The sequence below is a fragment of the Ictalurus punctatus genome, chromosome 18, assembly GCF_001660625.3.
Source record: "Ictalurus punctatus breed USDA103 chromosome 18, Coco_2.0, whole genome shotgun sequence".
NCBI lineage: Eukaryota > Metazoa > Chordata > Actinopteri > Siluriformes > Ictaluridae > Ictalurus > Ictalurus punctatus.
Genome location: NC_030433.2, coordinates 12548899 through 12566057, shown reverse-complemented (window position 1 = coordinate 12566057; position 17159 = coordinate 12548899). Strand labels below are relative to the sequence as shown.

At 36.3% G+C, this 17159-nt stretch overlaps 2 protein-coding genes across 12 annotated transcripts in view; both read left to right on the top strand.

Annotated features, from left to right (window-relative positions):
* Positions 1 to 819: 819 nt before the first annotated feature.
* Positions 820 to 6792, top strand: zgc:110540 (deoxynucleoside kinase). The gene is made up of 7 exons (XM_017491823.3): positions 820 to 1071; positions 2305 to 2420; positions 3175 to 3368; positions 3470 to 3617; positions 4853 to 4968; positions 6023 to 6122; positions 6295 to 6792. The coding sequence occupies exons 1-7, from the start codon at positions 978 to 980 to the stop codon at positions 6319 to 6321; spliced, it is 795 nt and encodes a 264-aa protein (XP_017347312.1). The 5' UTR covers positions 820 to 977; the 3' UTR covers positions 6322 to 6792.
* Positions 6793 to 10611: 3819 nt separating this feature from the next.
* ankhd1 (ankyrin repeat and KH domain containing 1) overlaps positions 10612 to 17159 on the top strand; it is a 51779-nt gene continuing 45231 nt past the window's right edge. For 10 of the 11 annotated variants that reach the window (XM_053687687.1, XM_053687686.1, XM_053687683.1 and 7 more), the window contains exon 1: positions 10624 to 11057. In XM_053687687.1, the coding sequence (XP_053543662.1) occupies positions 10782 to 11057 (276 nt within the window). In that variant the 5' untranslated portion in view covers positions 10624 to 10781. Of the gene's footprint in view, positions 11058 to 17159 lie in introns of all 11 variants that reach the window. The other variant, XM_053687678.1, reaches the window with a different exon arrangement.

Sequence of the window (17159 nt, the reverse complement as noted above, 5' to 3'; positions counted from 1 at the left end):
TTTCTGGTAGATAGCAGAATTCATGTTTCCCTCAATTATTGCAAGTTGCTCAGGCCCTGAAGCAGCAAAGCATCCCCACACCATCACACGTCCACCACCATGCTTGACCGTAGGTATGATGTTCTTTTTGTAGAATTCTGTGTTTGGTTTATGCCAGATGTAATGGGGACCCCTGTCTTCCAAACAGTTCCACTTTCGTCTCATCAGTTCTCAGAACATTCTCACAAAAGGTTTGAGGATCATAAAGATGTGTTTTGTCAAACTTCAGATGTTCTTCTGGGTTAGCAGTGGTTTTCACCTCTAAAATGACTGGAATTTTTCCTTTCAATCCTTAAAACAACTGAAAAAGCAGAATGTGTTAAGACTTTCTGAATTACTTGTGATATACCTTGATTAACCCACCTTAAGCTGAATTTATTTTTGTGTTATAGATTTCTTTATAAGTATTTTTTTTCTGTAGGTCTACTTGTTAAACTATGCTGCTTGGATTTAGTGTTGGTGTGCTCAACAGTGACAATGCCTGTTTGTTACTTTAATATGTTTAATACAGATTTAAAAGAAAGAAAAAGGAAAATAAAAAGAAAGAAAAAATAGTCTTCTTCACTAATACTACATTTGATCGTGTAAAAAAACAAAATGAACGAAACGTAACTGAACTTTTTGAGGAGAACCAGTTTTCAAAATCATTCCAGAAATCACGAGAATGAATGAAATTACAGAAATTATAGTGCCATGACAGAATTTTTGTCAACATGTAAATCATAAACCACGTTTCTCTTTGAACTTATTGTTGGGGCGTGCTCTAATAACCGGATATGACGTGCCTGCGCACGAGGTCAGCTTGTCCCCAGCTCTTGGTGGGTTTTCAAAGATTTACTCAGTTCAGACACCTGGCCTGGCTGACAGTGCAGCGGGTTTAATATTAATTTAAAAAACATTTTATGGTTAATTTATAACAGCGACCTGCATTTCCTGTTATGGCGACTCCCCCGAAGAGAATGTGCTCCCAGCCTGACTTCAACAGCAGTTTTGAAAAGAGAGCTAAGAAGATATCCATTGAAGGAAACATTGGTAAGTTTGAGTTATCGTAACATTTGTGATAATTTTGGCTAAGTTTACTTAACCTGTTAGTAAATATATATATATATATATATATATATATATATATATATATATATATATATATATATATATATATATATATATATATATAATATAACAGCTTAGTTTATTTAAACTGTTTGGCTTTGCATGAAGATAACCGCGGGTTTTTTGACCTGATACAATTTCAAACTCGTTTGTTTGGCGCCAAATAAAAGCACAAATACGCGGGAAGTGTTAAGTTAATTACCTCAACATCCAGTGTTTAATAATACAATATTATTTTTAAAAAAACAAACAACAACGAAACATTTTCATAAAACACGACAATATTTTCAGCCCTCATTGTGAAATTCCTAACAATTTCTTTGAATAACTTCTCTGTTTACAATTTGTGTAGCATCATTACACAATACAGTTTCATTAAAACTGCACACTTAAATGCTCAACTTTTCAATTAAAGCTATTGTTAAATTGAAGGATAAAAATGAAGTAAATATAATAAACTTTATATATATATATATATATATATATATATATATATATATATATATATATATATATATATATATTAAAGACAATAGATGGCTATTTCAGTCTTTGTTGTTTGATTGCTGAGATCCTGAATTTGATGGGAACTTATAAATTTTCATTGATTTATGCAAGTGGGGCTTCTTCTTACTTAATAATGTTTTTGTTTGTATTTGTTTGATGGAAATTAAATGTTTTAGTTCATTATGAAGAAACAAGAGAAACTTACAGACAGAACATTTTATTTCTTTATGTAATGAAGAAAATGTGCAGCAGTATAAAATTGAAATGATTTAATTTACTTATCAACTTATTTTATTAATATATATATATATATATATATATATATATATATATATATATATATATATATATATATATATATATATATATATATATATATATATATATATATAAAAGGAAACAAGCACCCCCCCCCCCCCCCCCCAAAAAAAAAAAACATAAAATAAAAACAAAACACACACAAAACCAACAAAAATTTTGTTTCTACGTGTGGTGTCATGCCTTTAGGAAGGCACATTGTCTTTGTTGGTATCATATTTTGAAAATAATTGCATTGTTATTTATACTTGATCACTGTTTTGTGGTTCTACATACACAAGAATTGTGCATTTTTGGAATTAAGTAACTTAACCTCCATTTCTCGGATAGCTGCAGGCAAGTCGACCTTTGTGCGCTTGTTGGAAAGAGAATCGGAGGAATGGGAAGTGATCCCTGAGCCCATTGGCAAGTGGTGCAATGTTCAGACTACGGAGAACGAGTTTGAGGTATGACATCCTGATACTCGCTTTCTTCCACTGAGCTCATGTTGCGTATGCGATTTCTTTGAGTGGAAATAAGCTACACAGAGTAAGAAATCCGACGACCAGGTGAGGAAACTAGAGGGGCCAGATAATGGCTGGAATGTAAAAAATTTTTGCTCACTGTTAACTTTGTGATTACTTAGCATGTTCATTCAGTGCAGTTTTTATGCATTTTCAGTCGCTCATTTTAAATAAACAGAAAACTAGCCTTGCATTTACGTTGACAGGCTATATTCATTGTATGAATATTTGTATCAAGCTAAGAGTTTAACATTTATTGAGTGGATCTTTTTAAATGCTGTTTATAAACAGGAATTTAGAATAATTTCTAATGCTAGCTGATTATTTTACTTTAGCTACACTGAAATTTGGGGTTGTAATTAAGCTAAGTATGAGAGCATATGAGTAACTCAATGTTCTTACACAACTGTTTCAAATTAGTAGCAAAGACTAATGTTAGCATGAGCAAGAATTACATTTAAAGGATTCTGTTATTATAGATCTGTGGTACAAATGAGACAGTGACGCTGATTAGAGTAACAGTAAATGGGAGTATCACTGATGTAAGACTATACATGTTTCCTTATCCCATGGTCAGCTGTACAGGATAAAAATCTAAAGCGGAGTGAAGTGTAATGTCCACATAGTGTTTTTGTTACATTTGTATAACCTATACAGATTATGATTTCCTTGCCTGAAATACTCTTGTCCTCTTTAGGAGCTGACCACGTCCCAAAAGAGTGGAGGCAACCTGTTGCAGATGTTGTATGACAAGCCCAGCCGCTGGTCCTACACCTTCCAGACCTACGCTTGCCTAAGCCGCGTTCGTGCCCAACTTCAGCCCGCCTCTGCCAAGCTGCAACAGGCTGAGCATCCAGTCCAGTTCTATGAGCGCTCGGTCTACAGTGACAGGTACCTAGTGAAAGAAAGGAGGGACCTTGGACCCGTGTACTTTGCATGTTTTTATTGTGCGTAATATGTGAATTTTAAGCAAATAGTATTTATTTTTGCAGATACGTATTTGCTTCAAACCTATTCGAGTCTGGAGACTTCACCGAGACTGAGTTTGCCATCTACCAAGACTTTCATAGCTGGCTTCACTCTCAGTTTGAGTCTGACCTTGAGCTTGATGCCATAATCTATTTGCGAGCCGATCCTGAGGTATGGTGTGTTTTAATATGTTGGCAATGTCTAATATATGGTTGTGACTAACAATTACACAAAAGGCCTGAGGGTGGATATTTTGTGTCTGCTGAGCTAAGAGGGTCAGATAAGTTCTTATGGTTGATTTATCATATTAGCATTTCTGAATTTAACATTAAGTGTAAGCCATATTGGCCGATAGCAGATGTCTACAAGTATCCAATGCTCACTAATGTTACACCAGTATGTCTTTTGCTAGGTAATAAAAATTACAGGCTCATGTCCTTCAACAGCAAGTGCCAAACAGGGAAATGGAGAAATCGATAGTGTCTTGTCTTTTTGTAATTAGTTCCAAATAGCTTACAAAGGGAGCACAACAAGTCTGAGCAGGGGAATAAAATAATGGAAATTAGAAACTAGTGTAAAGTTAGCAAACACTCAAGTAGCATGGCTAAACATTTGTCACACTATATGTAGTTTAAAAATCTCATGGTATTGGTATATATCCCTCATATTTCTTAATATTTGCAATTTTACAATCTCACCTTTTTAGGAAGGTTTTAGACTGGCAATCACCACACCCAGCTGAGCATACAAACCCCTCAATGCAAACAACAACTGAAAGAAGCTGCAGTACAAGCCTGAAAAGCAACACAAAAGAAAAAATGCAACAATTTGGTGATGTCAGTAGGTCACCGGCTTGATGTAGTTATTGCAAGCGAGGAATATGCAACTAAATATTGTGTTCTTTACTTTAAGACTATCTGTTCCTATACTTTTGCTCACCTAAAAATTTGGTCTGCCACCAAAGGTGCCATTTTCTAAGTTGTTTAACACATCTAGATGTAAATATGAGGAAATGGCTCGTATTCATCTTTGGATCTAAAATAAAAATGTCTTCAATATATAGCGAAAACAATAGAATTGGCCTTTCTGTTCCAATACTTTCGGTGGGGACTGTACTTGTAATGATTAAAAATGTGTATTTGGGATCTTCTCGAGATTTTCACACCTACACAAACTGAGCATATTACACACACACGAATAGATAGCTTATATAGCCTGACACAACCCAGGCATGCACAAAGGAATACATCATTTCACATAGGTTGGATTCATTTTCTTCAATGCTTATGTGACATAGTTGAGCATGTATGTTTGATCTGAGTTGAACTGGAAAAAGACACTGGTTGTGCTGGGAAAAGAATTGAATTTCACTCAGAAAGCCTAACTTCAGTCAATTTGTGTTGCAGAGGTGTATGCAACGTCTTAAATGCCGAGGTCGTGAGGAGGAGCTGGGAATTCCTCTGGAGTACTTGGAGAAACTTCACTATAAACATGAGTGTTGGCTCTATAACAGAACTACACAGTGAGTTCATCATTATATAAGAAATTAGTCTCCCATTTTCTCTCATCACAGTTTATTAAGATCCAGTTGACCTAAAGAATTTAAAAATATTGCAATAAATATGAATTTTTCCCCAATATTTTTCTCAGTATTGTGACAGTTTTGTAACGTAAATGCAGAACACAGAAATGAAATATTTACTATTGTGGCAATCTTTGCTAGAGTAGTTACTCACAAAGTAGCTAACATTAGCTAGATAAATAAAATAAGGTTGTTGAGTTATGTAAACATTATATAGCCACCATTACTGAAGGCCGTAAAGCCAACTAGTGGCCAAATAGTTACTTGTTAAATGGCTATAGTATTCCGAATATAAATATTCAATCTTCAATATCCTGATTCAGGTTGTCTTTTTGTGTGTGCGTGTGTTTTGCTGCCAGACTTATTTTTTATTTTATTTTAGTTATTTATTTTAATAAATATTTTAAACAATAAATAAAGGATATCATGGTGGCTTAGTGGTTAGCACGTTTGCACCTTCAGGGTTGGGGATTCGATTCCTGTCTCTGTCCTGCGTGCGTGGAGTTTGCATTTTCTCCTCATGCTTCCAGGGTTTCCTCCTGGTTATCCCGGTTTCCTCCCCCAGACCAAAGCATGCTTTGTAGGCTGATTGGCATCTCTAAATTGTCCGTAGTGTGTGTGTGAATGGATGGTCCAGGGTGTCCCCTACCTTGTGCCCCAAGTCTCCTGCTCCAGGCTCCCCGTGACCCTGTGTAGGATAAGTGGTACAGAAAATGGATGAAGGTATTGATAAAGGATATCCAGATGACATCTAGAGTTGGTTGTTCAGTGCAAAAATCTGAGAAGAGAGCTCGACCAATCAATCACAGAGACCCTAGAGTTGATCCTGAGCAATGAGACACTTCACATAGTGAATTTTTGGTCATTAAAACAAGAGACATTTGTCGTTTGCTAAACAATGTAGATTATGATCCAAATATTTATCGTTTTAAAATATGGTGAATTCTGCTGTTCATTAACACTGCTGGGTTTTTTTTTTCCTTCCTCTCCCAAGGCTTGATTTTGAGTACTTGAAGGATCTCCCTGTTCTGGTGCTGGATGTTAACGATGACTTCAAGAATGACAGAATTAAGCAGCAGGAAGTGGTTGACAAGGTAAATACAAATTGAGTTTAGCCTGACTTGCTTTTGCTGATGTGCAAGAAGAGTAATTATACAGTATGATGACATCTAGTCTTCTTGAAGAAAAGAGAGGAAAAAAAAGTATTATGGTGATGATTTAATGTCCAGTTAATTTACTTGCTTATTGTGTTCTGTTTTGTTACAGGTGAACGAATTTCTGTCTACGCTCTAATACATAATCAAGCACTCTCTGAAGAGTGTTTGTGTGTGGTTTTTAAAGCAGGCTTTTATTTTTTTAAATATTATTTTTCCATACCTTTTTTTATTTTTTATTTTATTTCCATACCTCAAATATAGATGTATTAAGTGAGAAATGCATTACATCAAAATCAACAAGCAGTTTTACAACGAAACAACTACAGTGACCTCCGATTGTGTTCGGGGCTTTGCCTGGGTATGTAATTGTCATCATGTAATCCTTGTCATCGTCACACTTTATTAATTTTTTTTTTTTTTTTAACTGTTTGAAACGAGGTTGAACTTGACTTTAAATTGTAAATATGTATTTATAGTTGTCTTATTAAAACACAAAGCACTTGTTTTTTCTGTTTTATGCTGTTGAGATTTTTTTCATAGTATTTTTACAAAATAAAATTGCCTTTAATATGCCTAAGTAAACTGCAATAAATGTTGTTGGTCTTTACTGTGTTTTTAAGTGTGTCCTTTCTTTGTCTTTAACCCTTGTGCATCAATTAGAAAAAGTTAGACACAGGTCTACAGAGGACAAAAATTTCAATGTCCAAAAACTCAAAAATATTTATTTCCACTGTCACTGATGTTTCTTTCTTTCTTTTTTGTTTTTGTTTGTTTATTTATTAACTAGCATCAGTTCTAATCATCACCAAACATTAGTTCATTATCAGAATTTTAACCCTTTAAATTATGGTTTGTTTAATGCCACAGATGTATTTAAAAAAATCATTATTTTCCATATATTAAATGCTAAGCAGATGTATTTATTTTATTATCACAGTCTTTAATATATCAGTGATTAACAACATTAATTTTGATTCATTCATATTTTTATGCAGGGTCAGATTAAAAAAAACAAACAAACTACCAGTCAGGTCCACAAAGGACAAAAATGTCCATGCCAAAAAACTGTCCTAGGAATATTGTATTACATTTTCCCCCCACTTTCACCGACTTTGAAATTTTTTTTTTATTTTATTTTTTTTTTTTTTTACCAGCATCAGTTCTGATCATAACTACCAGTCATTAATTAATTTTCAGAATTTTAACACTTTAAACATGGGTTTCTTTACATAATGCAAAAATATCAGTAGTCTTTGACTACTGTGATTTCCAGTACAATGTAATTTCTTACTTTCTAACTGTTCACACATACGTTTTCAGTAAGCACATACAAACTCTGATATCCATACAAACACACAATTATAGCTGCATCATTTATTCAGTTAGTCTGCAGTGCTCTATAATACAATAGAATCAGAAAAAAGGAAAAGCATGTACAGGTGCATCTAAAAAAAAAATTTATATTGTGGAAAAGTAACCCCCCCCCCCCCCCCCCCCCCAATCCAAAAAGTGGGACTTTCATATATTCTATACATTCATATATTAGAATAAAGAATTTATAATACAGAAATATTGACCTTTGGAAAAGTATGTTAATTTACTTGGCCAGGGTTCTACTGCATCAGTGTTGCGTGGCATGGAGGCAATCAGCCTGTGACTCTGCTGAGGTGTTCTGGAAGCCCAGGTTGCTTTGATAGCGGCCTTCGGCTTGTCTGATTCTTGGGTCTGGTGTCTCTCAGAGATTCTCTATGGGGTTCAGGTCAGGCGAGTTGGCTGGTTAGTCAAGCTCAGTAATAGTCAGCAAACCAGTTACTAGTAGATTTGGCAGTGTGAGCCGGTGTCAAGTCCTGCTGGAAAAGGAAATCAGCATCTCCATAAAGCTCGTCAGCAGATGACATGACACCCCAAATCATCACTGACTGTGGAAACTTCACACTGGACTTCAAGCAGCTTGGATTCTGTGCCTCTCCACTCTTCCTCCAGACTCTCAGACCTTGATTTCCAAATAAAATGCAAAATCTACTTTCATCTTCCCCATGATTGTGGTTGTGTGTACTGAATCAGACTAAGAGATTAAAGGCTCAGGAAACATTTGCAGGTGTTTTGAGTTAATTAGCTGATTAGCGTTCTTCTCAGTTCAACATTTCTGAATTATATATTCTTTATTCTAATATTTTGATATACTGGGTTTTTGATTTCCATGAGCTATAAGCTATAATCATCAAAATTAAACCAAAAAAAAAGGCTTGGAATATTTCATTTTATGTGTAATGAATCTTGAATATATGAAAATTCCACTTTTGAAATTAAATTATGGGAAAAAATGTACTTTTCCACGATATTTAAATTTTTTGAGATGTACCTGTATTTTCCCCAGAGGCTAAACCTGAGAAAATAGTGCACATTTTAGAAATTATTATTATTATTTTTTAAATCAATGTTTTGAAACCTTGTGAACAAAATAAAAGCCTATTAACACAGAATGTTTGATTTTAAGCTTAAACATCACAGGAATTAAATATTACAGTTCGAATGGGTTTCAATGGGAACATTTTTGTTGAGTGTAACTATTTCGTTTACCTAGTTTAAAGTAGATTTATGAAAGCAAATGAGGGTGAAATATTAAAATTGCAAGTAAAATGCACACCTTTTGCTAAATTTATGCTGTTTGCATTAACACTTTGCATTTTTTTTTGTTAAAAAAAACTGTTTGTATTTTTAATTGTTGTGGAATTCAGTGAACATAATTAGAGGAATTGGTAGGATCTATCACACTGAGACACAACAAAGTTACATCCAGCTCGTCTTTTATTTTCAGCATTGATTTGGTTTAGGTAAATTACGATTTGAATCAATTCTTAATTGTTGATTGTAGCTGTAACTAGAATTGAGGTGTGTGAGAAAATAAAAATAGTTAAAAACACAAATGTTAAGTCCAAAGTATCTAATCTGTGCAGAAATCAAACATGTAATTAAAGGTTTATTACAGTATATTAGAGGCAGATTTTTAAAATTCCTTTTGGTATGGTATGATTAATACATTGATTCGTGTCACATCTCTATTCAGCTCCAGGAAATCCTACAAGCTAGATTCTTTGACACTGGCTTCCTAGAAATGTCATAAAAATTAACGAAACACATGAAGTTTCAAAACATGGTAAGAGTTTGACAGCTGCAAAATAGGAAAACATTTGTTGTTGTTGTTGTTTTGGTCTTTTTTGGAAGAAAATCTGGAAGATTGCAAGGGAAGTGATTAAATGTAAATGATATTCATGTAAAGCTGGTCAAAATTATACACTTATAAATAAACACTTTTCACATTTTGTTGCCCCCATCCCAACTTTTTTGAGACGTGTTGCAGCCATCAAATTCAAAATTACTGTATTTTTTTCTTAAAATGGTACATTTACTCAGTTTAAACATTTGATATGTTTTCATTGTGAATAACATATGGGTTTATGAGATTTACAAATCATTGCATTCTGTTTTTATTTACATGTTACACAGTGTCCCAACTTTTTTGGAACTGAGGTTGTACACATAATGCCCTTACGACATATATTTTCTAGGACTATTTAATGTGTGAAATTGGTAAACACTATCAAAACATTTAATAGTTAATAAACATGTAGGAGCACTTGGTTCAGGAGCTATACCTGAAAAAAACACACACTTAAACTTCACTCATATTCATACAGGGCATTTAAAAAAAAACTTTTGATCTGATCCAGAAAAAAATGTAGTCAACAATTTCTTTCAACATCAGTGGCAATTGTAGATACACACTGGTAGTATTTCTAAGCATAAAACACAGTGATCTCGTCCATATAAGCAGCACATGTAATAATTTCATCCACTTAAAAAATAAAATGTAATAAGTCATATATTTTAATGGTGATCTTATCCTACAGTATAACCTCTCTAAACTACATTTCCCAGAATGTCTTGAAATCCGCCTATTGCCTCACACTTCCATGACTCGGTTGCGCCCTGATCTGTGCTGTTTTTGATGCACTCTTTCCTCCTCGGGGTTAGTTATCTTAAAAAAGAGAAACCCACATCCTTATCCTACACATCTGATTTACTGTCAAGGGTCAGAAGTAAGCAATGGAAGCTATGTTGATTGTAAACTAAAGTTTGTACAGTCATAAGACTTTAAAGCAAACGGTCCTCTACTTTTCTCATCAAGACAAAAATAGGCGTATCTAGGGGGCGGGACTTTATGACAGACGTATCGATAACCAATCGCCATTGGCATGTGATATTTCCTGGCGTAAGCTCTCCCGTAAACCAACCTTTATATCGGGTACGTTCGTTCGAATAGCGTGTACTCTAGCCAATCGTCTTGCAGAAGCCCGGACTGTAAGCCAATCGCCGTGGGGTATTTTGAACACAGGCGGGATAATACGGAAATAGAACGACGTGGGGGTAGGTTGTTAGAAAGTTAATGGCTTGGGGGAAAGAGAATCTCTTCTCGCTTCAGGAGAGTTTGAGGGTTTTTCTGAAGTAAAACGGAATAATTTTATAACAATATAACCCCAAAGAAAGTAAGAGGACAACGTTACCTTTACAAACATACATATTTTTTAGGAAAGTATGCAGGATGCAGTAGCCGGGACGGCAATGCTGACGGACGGCTTCGAGGACGAGATTGACTCGGTTACTCCGCGCTCCCCAGCGCTCGGGATGGGGGTTGGAGCTACACCAGGAGCCGGACTCGGAGGCCTCGGGTTGGGTGTCGGTGGCAAAAAAGTACGCTTGTTCGGCGAGCCAGGCGGGCCTGCAGCAGATAGACTCGATTTCAAACTCACCGCAGCCGCAGTGCTTTCCTCAGGGCCCGGATCCGGCAGCGACGAGGATGAAGTATCTGAGGTAAGCTATCATGTATTTAGCTAGCAGAATATGCTAGTAGCGCTGTAATTCTAGCTCGCTAGTTAGCTTAGCTAGCTAGCTAGCTAGCGAGCGTTACTAAACTAGGGTGACGGCAGACTGGATTCTTAAGCCATCAAATCCCTCGGTTGCCCGAATTATTTTTTATTAAACAGTTACGTAAAAAGCGAGCGCTGCCATCTCTTGTTATAAACAACATTTTAGTGCTATTCACACGTATAACTCGGACGTTGTGTACAATTTCAGCGTTATTTCACGCAACCCACGTTGCCAGTTGCGTTTCCAAATAGCTCGGATTGTGGCAGTGCTAGCTCGCTAGCCTGTTAGCATGGTGCTGCGACTGACGAAGGCTGCGATTTGGGCCTAGAGACAGCAGCGGGCAACGCCATCGCCTGCTCGTTAGGCTCTAATATTCCTACTGTAATGCACATTCGTGAGTTGTGTCAGACCGCATGGCGGATTTGTCGTCGTTATACGGAATTTTGAAGGCAGAGTAACTTCCAGAAACGGTCCTCTGTTACACGGAGTGATGCAGAAACGTCGCTAGCTGCGTAACTCCTTAAATATGAGCTTTTTAAGGCAGACTAGCTCGGCTTATCGCTGGTTATCTGGTCAGCAACAGCCGCCTGTGTGTTTTGTGTTTTTCCTCTTTCCCTGTCTTCCCCTGATCTGGGCCACTCCAAGCCGTGTCATAAATTGACAAACTCGGTTTGTAAAATAGTCATGCGGTCCACCCTGGTATTTTTTTCAGTTACAACAAACATCTGACACCGATGTTGTGTTGTGGAAAGAAGGCGCTCCATGTTGCGAGTCACCTCAGGATAATGTCAACATTGTGACTAGTTTAGTTACCCGGAGGATTTGCTCATGTTTGCAGGATCCCCTTTGGCGTCAGAGGAGCATATCTCAGTCTGGTGTGTGAGACAAACACGTTAGTCCTTCAGGTCTGGCAGGAAAGTAACCGCGTCTGTCTGTGTGTTTGTGTGTGCTGTCTTAATGACCTGCACACAAGTTCAGTACTACATCACACTGCCTTACAGCACCTGATGGACGTCTAGGATCTGGAAACAAAAATGATCCTGGGTTTGTGCAGAAATATTACAACCCCCTGTTGTCCTCATGTTCGTCTACATTACAGTGAAAACAGCTTTTGCTTTATTTCCTTAGTTATTGCTCATGTAACAGTTTTAATGAGTGAAACGTAGTGCTATGTTAGTAATTACTGTAACATTTACAGGTTTAAACTATCCAGCTAACAGAATGATCAAACTTGATCTTCTTCTGATTGTTAACTTTTCTGTTTAAAATTATGCACAAATTTTTTTCCGCAAGGTATGTGATGTTCGTGGATGCGGATACACACACTGGTACTGCGAAAGTCTTAAACACCCTGTTTTTTGTTTGTGTTTTTAATACAAATTTTGTTAAAGATTATTATATTATAAGCAAGATGTCTGTGTTTTTGAGTCAGCACAAAAGCATTTTATTAGATCCAAACATTACCGTTCCAACACGAAATGAAATCCGTACAGAAACGCGTTTGTATGTCAGTAAAGAAAGCAACATATTACGGAACAGACAAACAAAAAAGTATCATCAAGACTCCTGGGGTTTGTATGCAAAGAAAGTGTGGCAGATTCTCCAAGACGCGCAATAAAACTTAACCTGAAAACTTTCCTTATATAACTGTACAAATTGTACCTAAGATTACTGATATTTAAAAAAAAAAATTTATTTTAAAAGCAAAGGATTGTTGGAACAAATATTATTTGTTTACTTATTACTGTTTACTGCTTTTTATAGTATTTTGTTTCATATGGAAATGTTTAATTTCATTATCTTTCAAAGCAGAATTACATTGCAGCACTTCTTTGCGCAGTACTGCACACCTGATGATTTTACCCCCTGCCTCTGTGTCTAGCAGACAGGGGCGTGTCTGTTGCCTGTTATATCCGGTAATGGGTGCAAAGTCCCGGCTCTTCCGGTGCTGGAATTCACTCTGGCATTTTCGGGGATGTTATTGGAATGGGAGGAATGTGGTCTAACTGACATCACCCTCAGGTGGAACCTGGACCCCTTTCCGGACCCCCAGATCGCCCAGTTAAAGACGTTTCACGCCGATTTTGTGCTTAGTTTTGCGTTCTAGTTTTTGTTACCGTTAAAGTTGATGAATAGAGATTTATAACAGGGAGGGAGCTTGATCATATCATAACCGTGTTAAAATTATTCAGCGTTTTAGTGGGGTTTTGTATTTGTGGTCAGGTTTTTTAACATGCTAAGCATTTTGACTAAAGTCACTGCCACTAGTTGGAGATTATCAGTTCATTGAAATCAAAGAATAAAACAAGACTACAACAAACTAACTCTGACTAGCAGTAGCTGATGGAGCTAAATATAACTCAGAAATAGTTATTTTGTTTGCTAGCTAGGTTTTACAAAGAAGCGGGAATCAAAGAGGGATTTGACTGAGTGCATGTTGTGATGACGACACATGAGGCAACTTGGCCCAAATCTGCAAAAAGATTTGCGGCACGCTCCTCTGAATATTGCGGAGTGTGCTTGACTTTTTGTGTTAATTTCTACGATTATGGGAAGATCGTTTTAAAATGCCATAAGCAGAAATATAGGTATGTAAAGTATTTACAGCTCACAGTATGATTGATAAGCTAACTAATGGAAATTGTAAGGCTGATGGGGCAGGGGAAGTATCTTTTTAATGATTAATTATTTGTAGATTAATGGTTAATTGGTTAATGTACAACATTGTCATATTCATCAGGAAAGCTAACCTACTTTCTTAAAACTCAAATCCAGAATATAAATTGAACGTGTTTCAAAAGACAGTTTTAAAAGTTTCTAGGTTTTTAGACCATAACCTTCTGAATAAACGTGTTTAGGTCTGCAACTAACAATTATTTTCATAATACATTAGTTGACTGATTATTTTTTTCAATTAATCGGATGGGACGGGGCAAACTTTCAGTGCCTTTTTTTTTGGTTTATTTAAAATCCACAAACTGAGTGTTACAAATATAAATTCAGACTAAAACTTTACACAATTGTTTGTCCAAAACAGAAAAGAACCCAATACACACACCAGAATATTTATTATTAATTTAGGACTGTAGTTTAATTTGGTGCTTTTTGTAAAACCATAAAAAAAAATATGCATAAGGACTTGTGTGTGTGTGTGTGTGTATATATGTATATAAAAACTAACTAAATAGGATAAATATATATGTAGACCGACAGATGCATAGATAGCGTTATTTTTTATGGATGCACAAAAAGCACTGAATTGAACTACAGTCTTACATTAATAATGAAAACTCACGTTCACTGCACCTTGTGGTTTCTATTACTCGCTGTCTTTAGACGTAATATTTTACTTGTGTTTACTTTTGATCATAATGTTTTAATTGGACATTAAAGATCTTACTCACACTCTGTATCATTGCGTCTGCATCGCACACGAGGAGCAACGTGGCTTCTTTACTAACACATCACTTCCGTTATAATAAACAACAGAAGTTACACTGTTAGCGCACAAATATACCATATATTGACAATAAACTTAAATGAAACCTTTTAAGCAACTCATGACCGCATCACTGTCATGCTTCCGTGCTGCAGAAACGCCACTTTAGAAAGTTTATAAATCTTCTCGGTGGTGTTTAATATAAAATGCTATCTGCCTTATAGAGGACTTTCTTCCTCAGTCATGTGACGATTTTGCCTCCGTCTGATGAGGGCTGAGGTCATGTTGGGAATAAAAGATAACGCTGACATGAGCAGTAAACTGAAGAAAGTTATTGTCGGTGACTGGGTATTAGGCTAAAGCTAGCAACGTCGCATTACGTGCATGTGACATCAAGCACTGTCGACTAGGAAGTGGTTTATACTTCCGGTTAGTAAAAACCCGCTAGTGATATATTTGAGATGATATTACCTTTCTAAAATCCACACAGTAGACGGTAGAGTACTCCGTGCATAGTGTAAGTGTATAGTACGTCATTTGGGACACAACTTTAGTATTTACTCTCAGAAGCGTGTTTTCAGAACAGAAGTAACGTACTGAGTAAATCTCCACCGTGCCGCGCACAGACCGACTAATCAACGACAGCGATTTTCATAATCGATTTTTATCTATTAGTTGTTGCAGCTCTGAATGTGTTTAACGGTGAATCTTTCAAGTTCGCGATTGACAGTTCAGTGCTACAGTCCAGGGAATCCCTAATCGGACACAGGGTACATGGATCAGACCGGTTTTCTTCTGAAATGGCGATGCAGTTTGTTTTTCAGTACAGTTCACAGTTTGCCGCATTGATCATCATCTTCTTTTGAAAGTATCTTAAGGAAAATCTTTATTTCGGTCTTAAAAACAGCATCAGCTACAGGGAAAATGTTGGACATTGGAACGTCCGACTGGAGATGTTTTTGTGTAGGATAAATATCAGGCATCAACTGTTACCAAATATTAACATTGATAGTATTGAAAATAGGGGGAAAAAGTGAGTTTGGTGAATCTCCAACTATGGCTTTTGTTGTAATACCTTCAGTTTATGTTATTAAATTAGAAAGTGTGTGTATAATTCTTAACGAAGGGTCTGGCTTATGAAGGGGCATCCTGAGAGGTGAAGGATGTCGAGTAAAACATTAGGCATTAAAAAGCACTTCCCTTTTTTTTGTGTGTGTGTGTAATAAATAAAATTGTGTGTGAGCTTAGGAAAAATTCTTGCAAAAAAATTCTTGAAAGTTTCATCCAACATGGGTACAAGTTTGTAAATATTTGCAAGGGGAAAATATGCCAATTTTCCACTCATTTATTTTACTAAATGTGTTATTTGGATAAGTATTTCCATATTTACCGTTTTAATTTGATTCTTAGTGTGAACTTCTGTAGACAATTCAACATTCAATTCTTATCAGAAGTCCTGTTTCTTGTACCTGTAAATACAATCAGCTGTAAAATATTCCACCATACAGCGTGTTCGCTAGGCATGTGGTTAGATGGGAATGTTCTCGGGGTGATCACCTGGATGATCAGTTCCTGTCCTAACAGTAACACAAGAGCATAATCTTCCTGCAGAAATGTCCTTCCACAGACATGTCACTGGCTAGCGAAACTAGTTTGTTAACCTGTGTCCTCTCTTGCTAGTTCCTCGCCTGATATATTCAGCTGTAATTCTGTCGTGACTGGGAACTGATAAGACTGTACAGTGAATAACTGTTTATACTTTTATGCCTTTAATAGAAATGAGAATAAACTCAAGGAGAAGTAGGTACAGGGTTGATGGATATGTCTACACTAAGTGTTCTGTGTTTCGCAGCAAGCAGCAGTGTGTAACAGTTGTACAGACACTTGTGTAGGGTTTTTTTTTTTCTTTTTTTTTTTCCCCCCTCCACAGGTGGCTGAAGGAACTGATGCCACACTGAACTCATGACCTACATGAGCGCCGGTTATATCAGAAGCACAGTACAGTTCATGTAAACGCTACACACTTGCGTCCATTGTCTTAGATTAGTCTCTCGTTAGACAGCTAAATAATCATTTAGTGATTCATCGATGGCAATTTTTCTGACAGGTTTTTTTCTCTCTCTGCTATTTATAGTGAAATGAGTAACCTCTTTATTACTGTTCAAGAACATTTTATTTAACTCTGTTTCCCTCAGTTTGCATAATGAAAAGTGTCAATTACTAAGCTTGTTCTTTATAACATTCAGACCCTCGCCTAAATTTAGCAATCGTAGAAATGAACACAAATTTAAGCAAACGCCGCAATATTCTGAGGAGTTTGCAGTTTTTCAAAATTACCACAGATTTCCGCAGATTTTGGCCAAGGCGCGTCATGTGACATCACTAGGCGCATTCATCTGAATACCACTTCGAGTCACGCACGTTGGACATGAGTACAGCTAAAAGGTCTCGTTTACTGACAAACATCACTGCGAAAGCCCGTGCAAAACTATTTAGAGTCAAGTAGTTTTCTCCAAAAAAAAGCACAAACTTCTCAAGTTACAGCAAACATTTTGGCAAAAGTCACCACAAAATTGAACATTTTGGCCCCAACAATCACAGAAAAA